We start from the raw sequence: 15,636 nt of genomic DNA on the forward strand, positions 1-15,636 counted from the left end.
CCCGCAGCCTTTGCAGATTAAACTGCCGCTTAAAAAGGAAACCTGTAGCCACTCAAGGTCTCCTTGTTTGAAACCGTTTAAATTTTTTCCTGTATTTCCTGTTCTTTCGTTCTTGGGAGGGTAAGGGGGGGTGAACTCGCTGGCCTGAGTCACCCAGATGTGCGCGGGGATGACAAGTGTTTGCAACTGGTCCCCTCCAGTGCCTCGTCTGCAGCAGCGTCAGTCCCACATGGCGCTGGCTGTCCCTGTGTGCAGCATCCAGCGGTATTAAGGAACTCGCTTAGAAAGTGAGGAGGGGAAGAAAGCGGCCATGGTTTCCTAATTATTCCCCGTTAAACCCCCTTTTATGGCTTTTGCCCCTGTTGCAGAGTAACTACTTTGCAACTTTAGGGAAAGGGATAAACAAGCGATGAGAGATCGACTTTTGGCGAATGGGAAAGCTGCGGTTTGCCCATGGTACCCGGCTCAGATTTAGGAAGCAGGCATCTGTAGGCAAGAGCGAGGCGCAGGGGAGAAGGCTTCATCTTTTGCTCAGTTCAGCGATGCTCGCTGGGTACCCCTGTTTATTCACACTTATGAGCAACTTGGGAAAATACAATAGCCAGGGCACCGTGACGTTAGCGATCTCAGAGCTCCTCTTGTACCGCTTTTACAGTGGGGTCAGTAGTTTACAGAAATATTAAATACTAAAGGAAAAGGGGGGGGGAGAGACCAGAGCTACTGGTAAAGGTCTGCCAAATGTCACCTCAGTGTTACAATGACAAGAAAATATACTTTCCTTATAGCTCTCCCCTTAAGAAATTTGTTTGGAGGGATTTGACAATCTTGCAGATAAAGTGTCTGCTTGCTACACTTAACTGATCATGCTCCCTCACGGCCGGCCGGTGTTTCCTCGCTGCACTTACTAATACCTGTGCAACCTGGGTTGTAGTAGCATTGTCACTGATTTCCAAGGTAACTGCTTTTTAGCTCTTCTGAGCAGACATACCTGCATAGGGGGGAGAAAGTCCTTTCCCCACTCCCTGAAAGGATGATGGTAAAGTGCTATATTGGAAAAGAGAGCAGGCTTCTCTAAATTTTGATAACCACAGCTGACAATTTAGAAATAAGACACTTCTCACAGCCAACATGACAGTGGATTTTGAGCATGCAGAAAACACCAGGCCAAAAAACTGGAGACATCTTGATCTTTTAAGACAGCTTTTCCAGTACTTTAAGTGAAGAGGGGGAGCAGGGAAAGAAAACGAGAGAGAAAAGCTGCAAGGAAAATAATACAAAGCCTGCACAATTGGCATCTAGACAGTAAAGAAAAAAGTTTTTGAGGTTAAGAAAAGGAAAGACAAAGCTGTTATGTACCCGAGGGATGCAATTTTAGTGGGAATGGAAGATTTGAGTGGTAAAGGAGGAACGCTTGCCTCTGGGTTCTCTCTCTTCCAGCAGTTCGGCTGCTGGCATCTCAATTTGAATTGCTGGGTGAGTAGCACTTTTTGTGTGTGCGCTTTCCGTCTTGACCATTGAACTTCTGATGTGACTTCTCTCCCTCTCTCCCTCTCCTTCTCTTTTCTCCTGTCTGGAATAAAAAAAAAAAGGCGGGGGGGGGGAAGAAATCAAGCAAGCATCGCCAGCTGTGACCTTTGTTAGCGATGTTGGTTTTATTTATTTATTTTACGGTAATCGTCTTTTTTGGAAGGGGAAGCGCGACTTTTCCATGACACTTTAGTTTCGCAGCAGTGGCGAGGAGCGAGCGGCAGCGCGCGGTTTTGTCGCGACACAACGGGGCAGCGGGGCAGAGTTGTTGCACTCCTCCTCTTTGCCCTTCCCTCCACCTGATTTTGGGGTTTGGTTTACGGAAAAAGGGGATGGGGGGGTGGGGGGAGAAATTTTTTTTCTCGTGCATCCAGGGTGGGATCGGGGTGTGTTTGGGGAGGGGGGTGGTTCAGAGCTTGGTGTACAGCAGGTTTCAGGGGCTGATTTCTGGGTGCTGAACAATGGTTACCAGCGAGGGAGAAGCGTGTGCGCGTGTGTTCGGTGTGCGTTACATCCGCTGTCATACACTCACACAGTGACCATGACATCACTAGCTTTTCTTTTCTTTTTCTCCTGTGGGGCAGAGGGGGCCACTTCAAAGCTTTCTTCAGTTCAGTACGATATTTCCTTAACTCTGAAACCATGAAGGTAAAAATATTTGGGTGTTGTATTTTTTTAAAGGAGGAAAAGTTGGTTTGTAGCAGGGCACATACGTTACAGTTAAGGGGGTTTGGAGGTGGAGTGGTTTAACTATTGTCATACACAAAATGAGGTTTTTTTTCTTTTTTTTTTGAAATTATTAAAACCAATATGTAGCAGTTTTTAACTGGGTGCTTTTGATCCTGTGTTTGGTTGAGGGTTAAATTTTCTGAATTCTTCAGCAAGCTCAACTATAATGTGAAAGATGAAAATTTTAGGGGCACTACATAAAAATTATTTCACTCAGTGTTAAAGGAATATGAAAAGTAATACTGAATGTTGATAAGTATGAGATAACATGTGTTTTGACACAGGGGTTCTGTGTTCGTTATCAGAAGTCCATGAGACTTTTTTTCTCCTATTAATATATATTACAGAAAGTAAACCTACCCCTCAGCTAGTTGTGTACATCGCCCATAATTATACACAGAAAACAGAAATGTATTTAAGAATTTTAGAAAGCATCGCATTTTCACCAGAGGTTTTGTGGGAATCCTGAGTTTTCTGCTGTTTTCTTTTTGAACTCTGCCAAGCTTGCTTAGAGAGTCACTTGTTCCAGGAGGAGGATTTCTATCACTTCAGTACTTGTGGTACCTTTGCCTGAGTAGCTTAGTTGATTTATTTGCCTTTTCTTGTATAAAACAAAGGATAAAATTCTGTAGAATTAATCTAAAATGAATTAATCTAAAAGAACAGTTATTTAGTTTCTTCTTTCCCTGCATGTTGTTGCAATATGCAGGTTTTACATGGCTGGTGATGAGATCTCGTAAGCATTTTACCTTTAGAGGAATTCTTTGTACTGGGACTTGGGGTGAAAGGCCTGACAGCGCTGCATAAATGTGCCTGTTTCTTTTCTTCCAAAATATTTGTGAGGTGTTTCAGTTCTGATGTGCATTTTAACATCACATTTTTAGGGAAACTCTGTTGAATTTATTCAAGAAATAATTGATCTGGACTTACTTAATTTTATCGCTCAATTGTTTTGTGGCAGCGTGTAATGTTTTTAGCACATAAAAAAATTAAAACGTTTTTTAGAGCTTTGTTATTTGTCAAGCTATTTAATATAACTTTGCTAGATATATTGTGTATTGGTATTGAGCACAGTCCGCTATAATTTGTGAATACTGCATTTTAAAAAGCTGTGCTGAAAACTTGGCATCGTATATTAAGGCATGTATGTGCATGTTAGGTTTTTAATAATGCTGTTATTACTGAAATTGCCAAATACAAGTGGGTATAGGCATGCATGCTAATTTTTTTTTCATTTCCTGTAGTTTTTTAACAGCCTCACATTCAAGTTTTTACTCTAGACAGAAGTCACAGATACCCTAACAAAATCAGAGGAGCTATTTCTCCTACAGTATATGTCTGTCTGGTGCTGAAATATGCAATATACATGAAAGAATTAAAGCAGTTTATAATGTGGCATTGTAGAGGATGCTAGGCCATACGTAAAATTGCATTACCAGGCATTCATACAAAGCACATAACGAATAAGGTCTATCAGGGCAATTATAAGCAAGCTTTTGCTCATATTCACTTCTCCCTTCTTCCCATCTTTTCTGAATTTTTGTGCTTGCATTATTGCTCTATATCTCTCCCCTCTCCACCCCCTTTATGTTCAGGACGGTTTCCTGAAGACCTGCTCAGGTTCCCTTGCTGAGTGGTTGTGTGTCCAGCGCACCTTGTACGGGTACTGCTTAAGAAAACTGTGTTTTTCGGTTTCAGTCTAATTATGCCAAGTCTTTCTGCTTTTTGCCTTGTTAGATATGAGCGAAGGCTTGCCTGCTCTACAGAGATAATATCTGTCTAGTAATTAACTAAAGTATGCAAAGAAAGCACTGAGTATTTTTCAGGTTGAGGAAGAAACTGTGCCTCTCCTTTTGTAATGGAAGAAATAGATCTGGGCACCTTGGTGCCTGGAACTTGAAGAGTCTGAGCACTACCCTGTCCTCCTCATATGGGGAAATCCACCTGTTGATCAAATAGTCTCTAATTTTGAGATACAGTGTAAAGCTTGGCTGGACACATGCAGGCCACAGTTTCTGGGCTAGAGGCTGGGGTTAACTCCGGTGTCCAGATTTGTGTGCCAAGATCAGGCCGAGCAGATGCAGCAGAGTGCTTTCTCTTTATCAATAAAGCGTTAAGAGAATGAGCGAGGTAAAATGTAACTGGCATCAATGTAATTCCAAGTGATGCTGAAGGATCTCAAAATACACAGCTGTGTCTAAGTCAGTGCTTGTCTGGGTCTGACCTGGCGTTAGAGTAACACCACATGATCCAAGGATGCAGCACTTAACTTGTATTTAAAACCTCAAGTTTCTTTGTTTTTTGTTTTTTGTTTTTTTGGTTTTTTACTTAAAAAAAACACCCCAAATACTCTAGCAGTAAGATTACAGTCCACAACAGCTTTGAAGCAAAGTGTGAGCACACTTAATACTAATGTTTTACTACTAGTGTTTTTAATTCTCCTGCATAAGAACTAACAGTCAGTAATTAGATAGCTAAACCCCAGTTCTTTCCCTTTTACGCTAGAGGATTTGGCATATGCTAATTGTCACCAGATCATTGCACATAATTGCCTTTTGGCGAAATTAAGTGGAAATTTCCTGAACATCTTAAACCCTCGCTTCCCCACCCCCTTCCCTCGGCACCTTCCCTCCCTTGCAGGAAGGATGCCGAAAACGTCAAGCACAGTGGCTTAGTGCTCCAGTATGCAGGGGGCACTTCAGCATGGTTAAAGGGGTGGGGGGGAAAGAAAGCTATTCTTTTCTTGAATTAATTGCTGGACGCTTAAAGCCAGGAAGCTGATTTTGTTATTTTGTCTGAGAGGTTGCTAATAAGAGCCCGGGGTTTTTTTGGAAAGCTGGCAGTTCTTGCAGGAGCAGGTAGGCACTCGTTGGCCTGGGAAGTGGCCAGGGAGGGAGGGGAAGAAGCAGAAGGATGCAAAAGTGTGGTGCTCCCCATCCTTTTTTTTTTTTAATATTAAGGGGAGGGCAGTGGGGGGTTAGGTTTTTTTTGTCAAGCTCTGTCTAGGGGGGGTATTGTCCCAGCACATGGTTGTCAGTGCTGCTGTCATCATTTGTGTGAAAGAAGAAAATGAGCCTTTTTTTTTAGCAGGGTGAGTTGTGATTATCAATGGGAGCCTTGTCTGCTGCTACAATGGGCAGTTAGCTTAGGGCAGGACCTTCGGCAGAAATCAGCTACATTAAACTGTGAAAGGGCTCAGGCCACTGTGTCAGCCATAATGGAGCAAGGGGAAGTAGTTTTCAGGAGAAAATGCTTAGTCAGGTGTGAAAGCATCCTTAAAAAAATAAACTGTGACTCCACTAGCTAAACAGAGCTGGGTAAATTAAATCTTCGAATTTTTCAGGAACTGCTTCATCACTGGCGTTGAATTTTTATGCTTGGGAAGGGGATGAGGACCGAGTTACCTCTAGCTGGTGGGTTTGGTTGGCTTTAGCTTTTCAGTTAACCTAAATGGTTTAAAGTTCCCTTGTTGAAGTTTGGGGTGCCTCCCGGAGTGGCTGCTGATGTGGGTGATCCCTGGGGCTTACTGACGGGTGCTCTGCTTTAGGTGTTGGTGACCCTGGCTGGAAACAGAAGAATGTTCCAGTATTTGCAGCGATATTTTGGGATTTGCCTTTTTTTGCAACTTAGTTTTCTGATCTGGGGGGAGGGGGGGTGGGGGTGGGGGGGGGGGGTGGTGCGTGTCATTCCTAGGCAGAACCAAGGAGAGATCAACCTTCAGAAAAAAAGAAGCTCTCCTCTTACGAGCATCTTTGGAGCTGCAGAGCAGCTCAGGAACATCTGTTAGCATTTCACTGGCCATAGTCAGCATAACTGCAATAGCACCATCTGGAAAATACAGGGAGACAAGTTATAAACCTATTTTTTAATGTGAACTGGTATTGAATGGTTCTCTTTGCTAAGCCCAAGGAGCAACTCCAGGAGGGCCTGCTAATTCAAGACCACTGTCGACCTTCTGCATCCACCCTGGAAGAGGGGAAAAGGCTGACAAACCCTCTTCTGTGCTGCTTTTGTTTTATTGTATTAGGCTCATAAAGGCACTTTCAGGGCCCATCTTTCTTCAGCAGAAAGGGAAAGCAATGGGGAAACCGGGAAGAGGAGGACATGGCAAAAAAGGCAGGCGGAGCTCTAGCTCCATTTGTTTTCACTGTCTGTTGATTAATAGGTTTTAAGGTGAATGGCAAGCTCTCATTCCTCCTCCGAGCTCTCATTCCTCCTCCATTACTTGTAGTGGAGGAGGGGGAGGGGGCTCTGGGGGTCCGGGGTGCAAGTGACTGATCAGTCTCTCTCTTGCCACGTTCGCGGTTGCGGGCGGTCGAAGGGTGCCTGGCGGGCAGCAGCCCGTCCCTGCCTGGCAAGCAGGACTGGAGGCTTTAAGTACACTTAAAAGGTTGCTCTGGGTCGGGGAAGGGGGTCCCTCCCTGGCTGCAGCTGCAGGACCTGTGTTGGTGGCCACCAGACTTTCAGGCTGTGGTGGGGCAGGAGCGTCCCCCCTGCCCTGCCCGTGGCTGCTCGGCCGGGGATGCAGCAGAGCAGCCTTGCTGAGGCCAAAGGGTTTGGCCGCTGCGGTGCTGCAATGGCACAATGGCTCGTTTGCAGCCTGGGTGGCTTTTTTTTGCAGACCTGCTTTTACTAAAACCATGTTGGCCCAGCGAGGACAAGTCCTCTGGCCTCTCTGGCATGTTTTCCTCTGACTTTGAGTTGATACCATGTTTTTATTACCAAAGCCAAACAAGCTACGAATTTGCAAACAGAAATTGCAGTAACAAACTCTTGCTATTTAACGGTTGGTTTCTCTTTGTGTGCTCAACAATACAGTGTTTCATCTCGTGCAAGTCTTATGTTGCTTTCAGAGACTTAGGAACTATTGATTTATACAGCATGTATTAACTTCTTCAATAAATGGGGAGTATTCATCAGTGGGGTGTATTAAATTGGGCTGTATACGCATAGAAGCATCTTTCATCCTGTTAATGAAATGTCCTTACCGTGCAACAAAGACTAATACACAGCAATTTATACACACAATCCCCTGCAGTTTAAATCTGACATTCAGGTATTTTTTTTGTTCCCTAAAGGCACCTATCAGAACTTAGGCTAAATGGATCTCAGTATCCCTCTCAAACATATATCAGTCCAAAATCTGTTGTTGTGGTTTTTTTTCATTCCAGAGCTCCATTATTGTTTAAAGTCATCTGTGTTTAAGCACTCCCAGAAGCATTTCAAATTCATATAGAGAGAGTTAGTAGTTGAGTCCCTATGGGGACAATTTCCTCTGGTTTGCTTCAAGCAGGGGTTATCAAGAAAAGCAAACTTCTGTTGTTTTTTTGCAATTCTTTACCGTGCCCTCTAACCTAGCATATGAGACTCCAGCTTTCAGTGGAAAGGAGTGATTTATCAGCAGATGTCTTGGTACTTTGTAGATGCTGGGATTTCTCTCTGGAAATCTCCACTTGTTCCCATCCTATTACTTCATCCCTGATGCTAATCTGTGCGTACCAGTGCAGCTCCCCTTTCCGCGCCTGATATAGCCATAAATGGAGTTCTTCAAGTTGCCAGAGAAATTCCTGCATCTCACAGTGGCTTTTAGCTTAAAACTACCCTTGATAAAGTACTCGTAAATGTATATTGGAGAAGGGCCTTTTGCAGGGGGATGGCTAAGGTCATCTAATAGGTGTCTCCTATTGATGGCTTCTGTGGTTTACCTTTCATTGCCAGTGGATGGGGTTAGGACCACACTTGTTACTCAGGCAGAGCTTCCATTGACTTCAAAGGAAGATGCATGTGTGGGATTAATCTTGCTCTTTCCCAGCTAGTCCTTTCTTTTTCTCTTTTCCAAGAAAGCTTAGTTAACTTCAGGAATGCTGCTTTTAAAGAGCAGCTTATTTAGCATTTTATGCATGATTAGCTTGGCTTGCAAGTTGTGCATGCTATTCTGAGCGGAGTTACGGTCCCTTTCCCCAGTGTGTGATAAACAGTGCAAAACAGAATACAAACCTAGCCCAGGGTAGTGGATCACAATCCTCTGTCCAAGAGAGCATATTTTTGATCATGTACATGACAGTTTCCCCTTTTCCCCTGGTACATTCTTCCCACACCTCTACACCAGCGTCATCAGTGGCAAACAAGTGTCCTACCCTTACATCCAGTACCTTTATATGAATTGTCTGTTTGACTGCAGGACAGTCACCCAAATAAAAATGACTTACCTGGGGAACAGTTTGCAGACTAAGGTTCAAACTCTTGGTTGTTGATATTTATTTTTTTTTCCTTTTGTTTTTTTATTTTTCTCTGACAGGTGCTAAATAAAATAATAATTTAGCATGTGTACTGTTTTGTGGAGATATTGCAGGTGGTTTTGGTGTATCAAAGCAGTGGGTGGTAGTTTCCCACAGTTTACGTGTTACCCTCTATGGTATATCTGGCTTTGGTGATACAGGCACGTAAGTCCAGCTTTCCTCTCACATGCGGTTTCTTGTTTGTCGGCTTAAGTCTGACCCTCTAATGTTATTCTGTCACTTATTTTTTTAACTAACCAGTTCCAGTTTCTATGAAAATAAGCTTTCCATGGAAGACAACCCTCAGTGTCCATCAGGATCTGCGTGAGGTTTTTTTTGCAATGATGCCAAGATAGAGTTGGGAGAGCACAGAGCTACAGCAGCTACCAGCCACACTGTGGGGTCACCTAACAGCAAGAGTTCACACAATTCTTGGCCAGCAAAAAGCCCTCTTACTGGGAATTATTGGTTTTTTTTGTGAACCAGATGAAGTGGTCATTTGGCATATAAAGTCATGTGTTGAGTAGATGCCTGCTAGTTTGCGTGGTGTGTAATATGATTTGTCACGTGAAGCCCTTGCCAAACCTTTCAGCTACTTCCAGACTGCTTAGGTTGGTTCACTTGGAAAAGAACAGATTTTGGGTTAGAGGATCTCCTTTGGCTTTTTGAATTAAGGGCCTAAATCCCCATAGCTCCTCTGATACAAAACCATTATGGGTCTGTGAGGCCAAAAGTTGTCCTTGGTTGTACAACTGGCAGAAGACCTGACCTACAACCCAGCCAACACAACGGTCTGTAATTCATAGCGTTGGCTGTCACAACCACGCTCTGTCCTGCATTGTGGCCACTTGTCGTGGGACTCCTGTTCCACGAGCAAGGTATTGGAGGGGAATCATTCCATGGAAGGGCTGCAAAAAGAAATACGCACGGTAAAAGTTGTGAGAAGCATAAACACTGCTCTTTGGCTTGCTTCTCTTGGATGCACACTTTTTCTGCAGGTTATCAAAGGGGTGAGTCGAATAGATATACATGGCAGGGGCTGGGGGAGCCTCCCAGGGCTGGGGGTGGTGGCTGGAGGAGCCAAAGCTGAAGCTCAGCTTGACCAAAGCACGATGGAGGGACTTCTTGTTTGTTCAGGGGAAGACTGACATTTCTTGTCCTTGTAGCTCTCAGTCCGTCTTCCCTTTTCCTTCCTCCCAGTCTGGAAACTCATTCTCAAAGAATAACTGAATTATTTTGTAAATGCTGTTAAGGGAAGCTCAGAGCGTTCAAACCGAGGTCAGATAATAGCTTGTCTAAAGCAGCATGGCGAGGGCGCGTGTTTGAGGGTGCTGGGAGCGAGCGGTGGGGTCGGAGCCATCCTTGGGCCGGAGGGCGAGCAGGGGAGCGCTGGCAAACCCTGATCGGCAGCGGCGCTATCGCGGGCCGCCGCGGTATCACTACTTTATTTTAATGTGATTCCTTTTGCTTGATGTTAATGCAAGTTGTTCCTTACTTAAAGTAATAAAAGGAAATGAAGACACATTCTAAAATGAAACCTGACTCTAATCCATTCATCATCTAATACCAGCCTCTTTATCTTTGCTGGTACCTAATCTGGTTAAATGTCCCTGTTGTAGGATTTTAGTGAAAATCCTCTATGGGGAATAGGGTTTTTTTGCAATTGGATTACTCGCAGTAAATGGTCCAGCAGTTCGCTTGTTTCAGCTTAATTTTTTCTTTGTGATCTTGTAAGGGTAAGTTACAGTTCAGCCTGCCTTTTCCTTTCATTCATTCACTCCTTTTTTTTATTGTTGTTAAGAAAAGGATTTATTTTTTTCCCCCCAGAACTCGGAATGCAATAGGGAAAACCTCATGATATCTGCGTGATTATTCCCCCCACAAGAGTATTCTTTTCAATGGCTTTATCTTTTTTTTTTCTGTTGTTTATATAGCTGAATATTTTAGTAGCCTAATTCGTCAGTATCCAGTTTCCATTTATTAGCACTCTCTGATGAATTGATAATTAATCAGCCCTTCTAAAATATATATATATAAAATATGCAGGTGATCGCTTGTCAGCTTAATGCTTGCTGATGAAGGGAATACTCTAGCACTACAAAGGCTTTTTATCTGGAGTATTTGCAATGAGCAGTAAAACGCAGAACTGAAAGTGAGGACAGGAAGGGGAAAGGAACAGACCTACAGGTCAGTGAGCATTTGGGTCTCGTGCTAATTAAATGGGGGACTCTGTCAGCCCCTCACTGAGGAGTCTAGCTGCATCTTCGAGGTGAAGCACAAGATTATAAAATAAAAAGGGAAAATTTTAAAGAATTACTGTTGCTCCCTACAGGAGCACGACAGGTCAAAAAGATTAAAGAAACTCAAGGGCAGGGAAAGTGTGCGAGTAGGTTTTAAGCAACAGGGTGGGAAAACTGCACAGGTGACACCGAGAAGGGATCTAGAAAAGTCTGAGGACCATGTTGAAATCCTGGGTACTCAGATTTCTCTGTGTCCTGCCTCGTGCCACAGTGGGGAGTACCTGGCACTCCTCTAACGCCATCGACCTTTTTCTCTTGACAGTCTAACAAAGTGCCAGTTGTGCAGCACCCACACCATGTACACCCTCTTACGCCGCTTATCACGTACAGCAATGAGCACTTCACACCGGGAAACCCTCCTCCACACTTACCAGCTGACGTAGATCCCAAAACAGGTAGGTGGGAAATAGTTTTGGGGTTTTTTTTGAGAGTGGGTGGGTGGATCTTTCCTTTTTGCATATTAGGGGGGAAGAGTGCAGGAGGAAGGATTTCCCATGCTGGAGCACCAAAGGGGGCATGTAAAATGTCAAACACGTGCAAGAAGACGGGCAAAATAGCTTCTTTTTAAGCCAATTAGGCTTCAGAGGGAAACCTACTGGGTGAATTTTCATAAAGCTTCTGCAGGGTGACACTAGAGTTGCATGTGTGGGGTTGTTCACAGGTGTGTTTCTTTGCAGGCATGATACCCCATCTAGTAGCTCGATCTGCCAAGTGCTTGGTTTGCATGCATGACCCAGAGAGTTAAACATGTACATTCTGTGATCTGCACTTACAAAATTGCAGCTGGAATTTTAAAGGTGGTGGGTCATGACCGGTTTCAAAATGAACCTCTTTTAATTCCCCAAATCCCATTGTTTCTGTGTCAGGAGTTCAGCCATTTTTCTCCTATAATGTTGAATTTTCATCCACTCTAACTACTTAGCTCCAGCTCTATACTTGAAACTCTTTTCCCCAATGTAAGTCTACCCAACTCTCAGTTCAGCCTGAAGGGCAGTCGTCTTGAATATAGAGCACCACGTAAAACCCTGACTAGATTTATTGGTGTTATAGAGTAGAATTTACATGTTATTCTAACTTCTTAAGAGTACCTGTTTAACCTGGGGGCCCAGAGAAGTCAAACAGTGTCAATCTTCTTTCTTCGGGCTGCACTGAGTTCCTAGTGGCAGTGGTTTTGTTTTTGTTAATCCAAATCCCAGCTAGTTAATTGGAAAGTACATCAGAAACTGAATTCATGTCAAAGGAATCGCTCTGTGTCAGCCCTAACGTATGCAGATAATTTATCTAAAGTCGAGCCCTTCAATGAGGCCGCGCATTAGCTGGTTTTCACTCCCTGTGCTTCAGCTGGGCCCCCCTTTTAATTGTGCTTAATGCTAACTTCACATGGCTTAAAAGGAATCCCTCTTGCCATCCCTGGGCATTGCAAGTGAATGGCATAGTCAACCTCTCATTTAAATAATGGTAGTACAGGGAATAGCTTTTAAATGGTTATCGTAAAACATATGATTAACGTCTGTAAACTGTTTACTTTTCTTCTGTGAACATTCTTTCAAGTGTGCAAATAGCTCGCCGGATGGTTAAAGCCCAGTTAATCTGTTTGGGTTTTGTAATGGAGAAAAAGCAATGTCTGCATGAAAATGTCACACAAGGAGATTTAATTTAGAGATTAAAAGCTTCCTGAGTGACTTAAAAAAATAGTTTTTAGCCATGAATACAGTACCCCTTCCTTTTAATGCTCTCTGTTTTAATTTTGCTTCTGCTGTGTAATTGTGCGCTGGCTTGTTAATTGAAAGACCCAGTCTTGTAACCCTTACTCCTCTGAATAATTCCTACTTGCTCTTAAGGTAAGGAGCATTAAGATTTAAGCCTTGTGTCTGGAGCTGGTTTCTGCTCTCCGACTAGGAACTGCACCCGTTTCAGAGAGGATGGATGGGCTCTCTGTCCTTCCCTGCACACCTTCATCATCTGCCCCCCATTTTAGCAAGCACTTCCAGGGGTTCTCCCCTCCACTCCTAAGCTTTGGGAAGGTTTCCTAGATTTGCTCAAAATCAAACATCATTTGCAATTATAATGACTTCATAGCTCATTTTGGAGGTTACTTTGGAATAACGCCATGCTATTGAGTACACAAAGTATGGGTAGGGCCTGTGCTCTTCTCGTGACTTTGAGACTAAAATAACCATGAAGTTGATACAGTGACCATCTTTCTGTTGGGCATTTAAGACAGCACCTAGCACAGCATCACACCAAAACTATATCGCTGAGACTCCTTAAATTCTCATCCTAAATAACAAAATAATTATCTCTGATTGGAGAGGTGACTGAGGGAGCGAAACACGTCAGTTTTTCTGGTTGAATCTCATTTAACAAGATGCCAAGAGGCTCAGTTTATAAAATAAGACTGTGAAACAGCCTTTGGAAACCCAAAGTGAAGCCGTGACTATTGTATTAAAGATGAATAGATAGCAATTTAGAAGCATAAGCACTTTTTCCTTAATTTTATTTATTTCTATGTCTCAATACTAACGCTGCTTTATGTTCCTCTTCCATAGGAATTCCAAGGCCTCCACATCCTCCAGATATATCTCCTTATTATCCATTATCACCGGGCACTGTAGGACAAATCCCCCATCCGCTAGGATGGTTAGTACCACAGTAAGGAGTTCCATTTTTTTCATTTCCTTTTTCTTTTTTGATGTGTAAAATTTATGTTAAAAATGGGGGGGAGGGAGGAGGTGTGCGTGCGCATGTGTGTGTGCATTGAGATAAGCCTGTTTGCCAACTGCCACTTCATTGAGCGGTTATGAATTTACCCACCTCATGAAGATTAATTAAAACGTATGCCAGGTCATGTGGTCTTAAACATGAGCAGTTGGGCATAGCTTTGCATGTCATCTCAACCAGCTGATGACTCGTGAAGCATGAATTTTTAAACCCTTCTGCAGAAATGTCCTTTTCTCATTAATGCCCTTACACTGCACCACATGGACTTTTCTCAAATTTGGTTTTCTGGCAGCTCAGGGTGATTCTCATGGACGACTTTTTTAACAGGGCCATCCTCACTATAAATGTACAATTTTCAATTTCATTGGCCTTCCGCGTTGAAACCCCTTTCGTTTTTCTTGTGAAACAGTAGAGCTTTACATCAGCCAGTGAGCAGCATTCCTGGTCGAGACGTGGCTGGGCAGTTGGCATCTGAGGAATGGAATTTTCTTGCAAACAAGAAAGAGGAATTAGTTTACTTTGAAACTGGCTAAGAAAAAAGCTGTGGAAAGTTAGTTTGGGGTTTTGTTTTCTTTTCAGCTTCTCATATCCCACTTGCAGAGCCTTGCTGGGTATGAGGTTCCCTCCAGTAATTGTGTCCTTATTTTCTTTTTTTTCTTATGTTGCCGTCTCTGCAATGCATTTATAATGCACTTAAGCACTGCCTAGGCTTTTTGTACAGGATGTTGATTTAAATACTTATAAAATACATTTGTATTGCTGGATACAACAGTTCTCTGCATTAAAAAACAAGTTTATTACTCTATTTTTGTCACATAACAGGCCTCATCAATATTAGAGAGATAGTATTTCTTTAGAAATTAATTGCCCAGAGCTAAAAGTAGTTTGTTCCTGCTCAAGGTTGTTTGGCCAGCTGTGCTAAAATACCTCTCCACAAGTTTGCCCTCTGTAAGGAAGTGGAGCTCACACCACATAGAGCAAGGCGGAGCAGGGGGGGTCCCTACACACACCCAGGTCTCGGGCAGGGAGAGAGATTGGCGTCAAAGGCTTTGGGGGCCTTTCTCAAGCAGAGAAGTGTGGATGCAGAAGAGCTGGGCAGCCCAGACCTCATCCTCAGCAACTTGATTCTGGCCACTTTGCAGCCTGCCCTTCTTCTCAAGGTGGTCGTGCAACGTGCTGGGGTAGAGGCTCTCCCACTCTGAGGGTGAAGCATGTCCGTCAGCTGTCTGCAGGAGGCTGATTCTCCAGAAGAGCACAGCATGAGCAGAAGAAAAGCCTGGAGCATTGCTCCCTGAAATCTTAAATTCCTCCTCATTTGTAGTGATTTACTTTATACATAGGATACTCTGAATGCTGGTAGAACGCATGTCGGCTCCTTTTCTTCTTCCTTCTTGCTTGCAGTACTGCCAGCTCATGCTCCTCTGTTGCAACTGCTTAGCTCCAGTTTGCACAGTAACAGCCTCAGCATTTAAAGAATAGACTCTGCTAGTGCCAAAAGTCAGTAACATTAAAGACATGAGAGCCTAGGGAAGAAATTCCTGGCTGTTGTTGACCTGTGCCTCATTGCTCATCTGTGTCTCAGAGCCTTACATCTTCATGTGTGCAGGCACAGGTTTGTCCTCCTTGAACCTAATGTCATGGCTGCCAAACCCACTCGAATGTTTCCACAGGTGGCCAGTTTCATCAGGAAGGTGATAATGGCTACCTCTGTCACGGGAAGATGCTGTCATCACTGCTGGTTTATAACAAGTCAGCACCCACAGTGTACTTACCAACTCACAGCTCTTAACAGCTTCTCAGAGTGGTTTTTGTTGAGGGATGATACTGTCACATTTGCTTTTGCTCTAGGAGAGTAGCATGGCCAACTTTGCAGAAGTAGCTGAAGGTTTTTATTTCCCCTCTCGTTGCCACTCATGCTTCACCATCAAGTTCTCAACCCACCTATCCTCAACTGGCCTGGATGTCTCTATCATAGTACCCCCCCAGAAAGCATCCTGCCCGATCAGATGATATATTTGAGGGACAGATGAAAAGAACTAGCCAGCACAGACAAACCTCAATCAGAAAAAGTTGTGTGTCTT

General features: G+C 43.6%; 1 protein-coding gene across 16 annotated transcripts in view; it reads left to right on the plus strand.

Annotated features, from left to right (window-relative positions):
- TCF7L2 (transcription factor 7 like 2) overlaps nucleotides 1–15,636 on the plus strand; it is a 183,300-nt gene that overhangs the window by 143,560 nt on the left and 24,104 nt on the right. For 13 of the 16 annotated variants that reach the window (XM_068399724.1, XM_068399713.1, XM_068399725.1 and 10 more), the window contains 2 exons: nucleotides 11,097–11,229; nucleotides 13,384–13,486. In XM_068399724.1, coding sequence (XP_068255825.1) covers nucleotides 11,097–11,229; nucleotides 13,384–13,486 — 236 coding nt within the window. The remainder of the gene's footprint in view (nucleotides 1–11,096; nucleotides 11,230–13,383; nucleotides 13,487–15,636) is intronic. The other 3 variants (XM_068399714.1, XM_068399730.1, XM_068399722.1) reach the window with 1 other exon arrangement.

This window comes from Nyctibius grandis, chromosome 4 (assembly GCF_013368605.1).
Source record: "Nyctibius grandis isolate bNycGra1 chromosome 4, bNycGra1.pri, whole genome shotgun sequence".
NCBI lineage: Eukaryota > Metazoa > Chordata > Aves > Nyctibiiformes > Nyctibiidae > Nyctibius > Nyctibius grandis.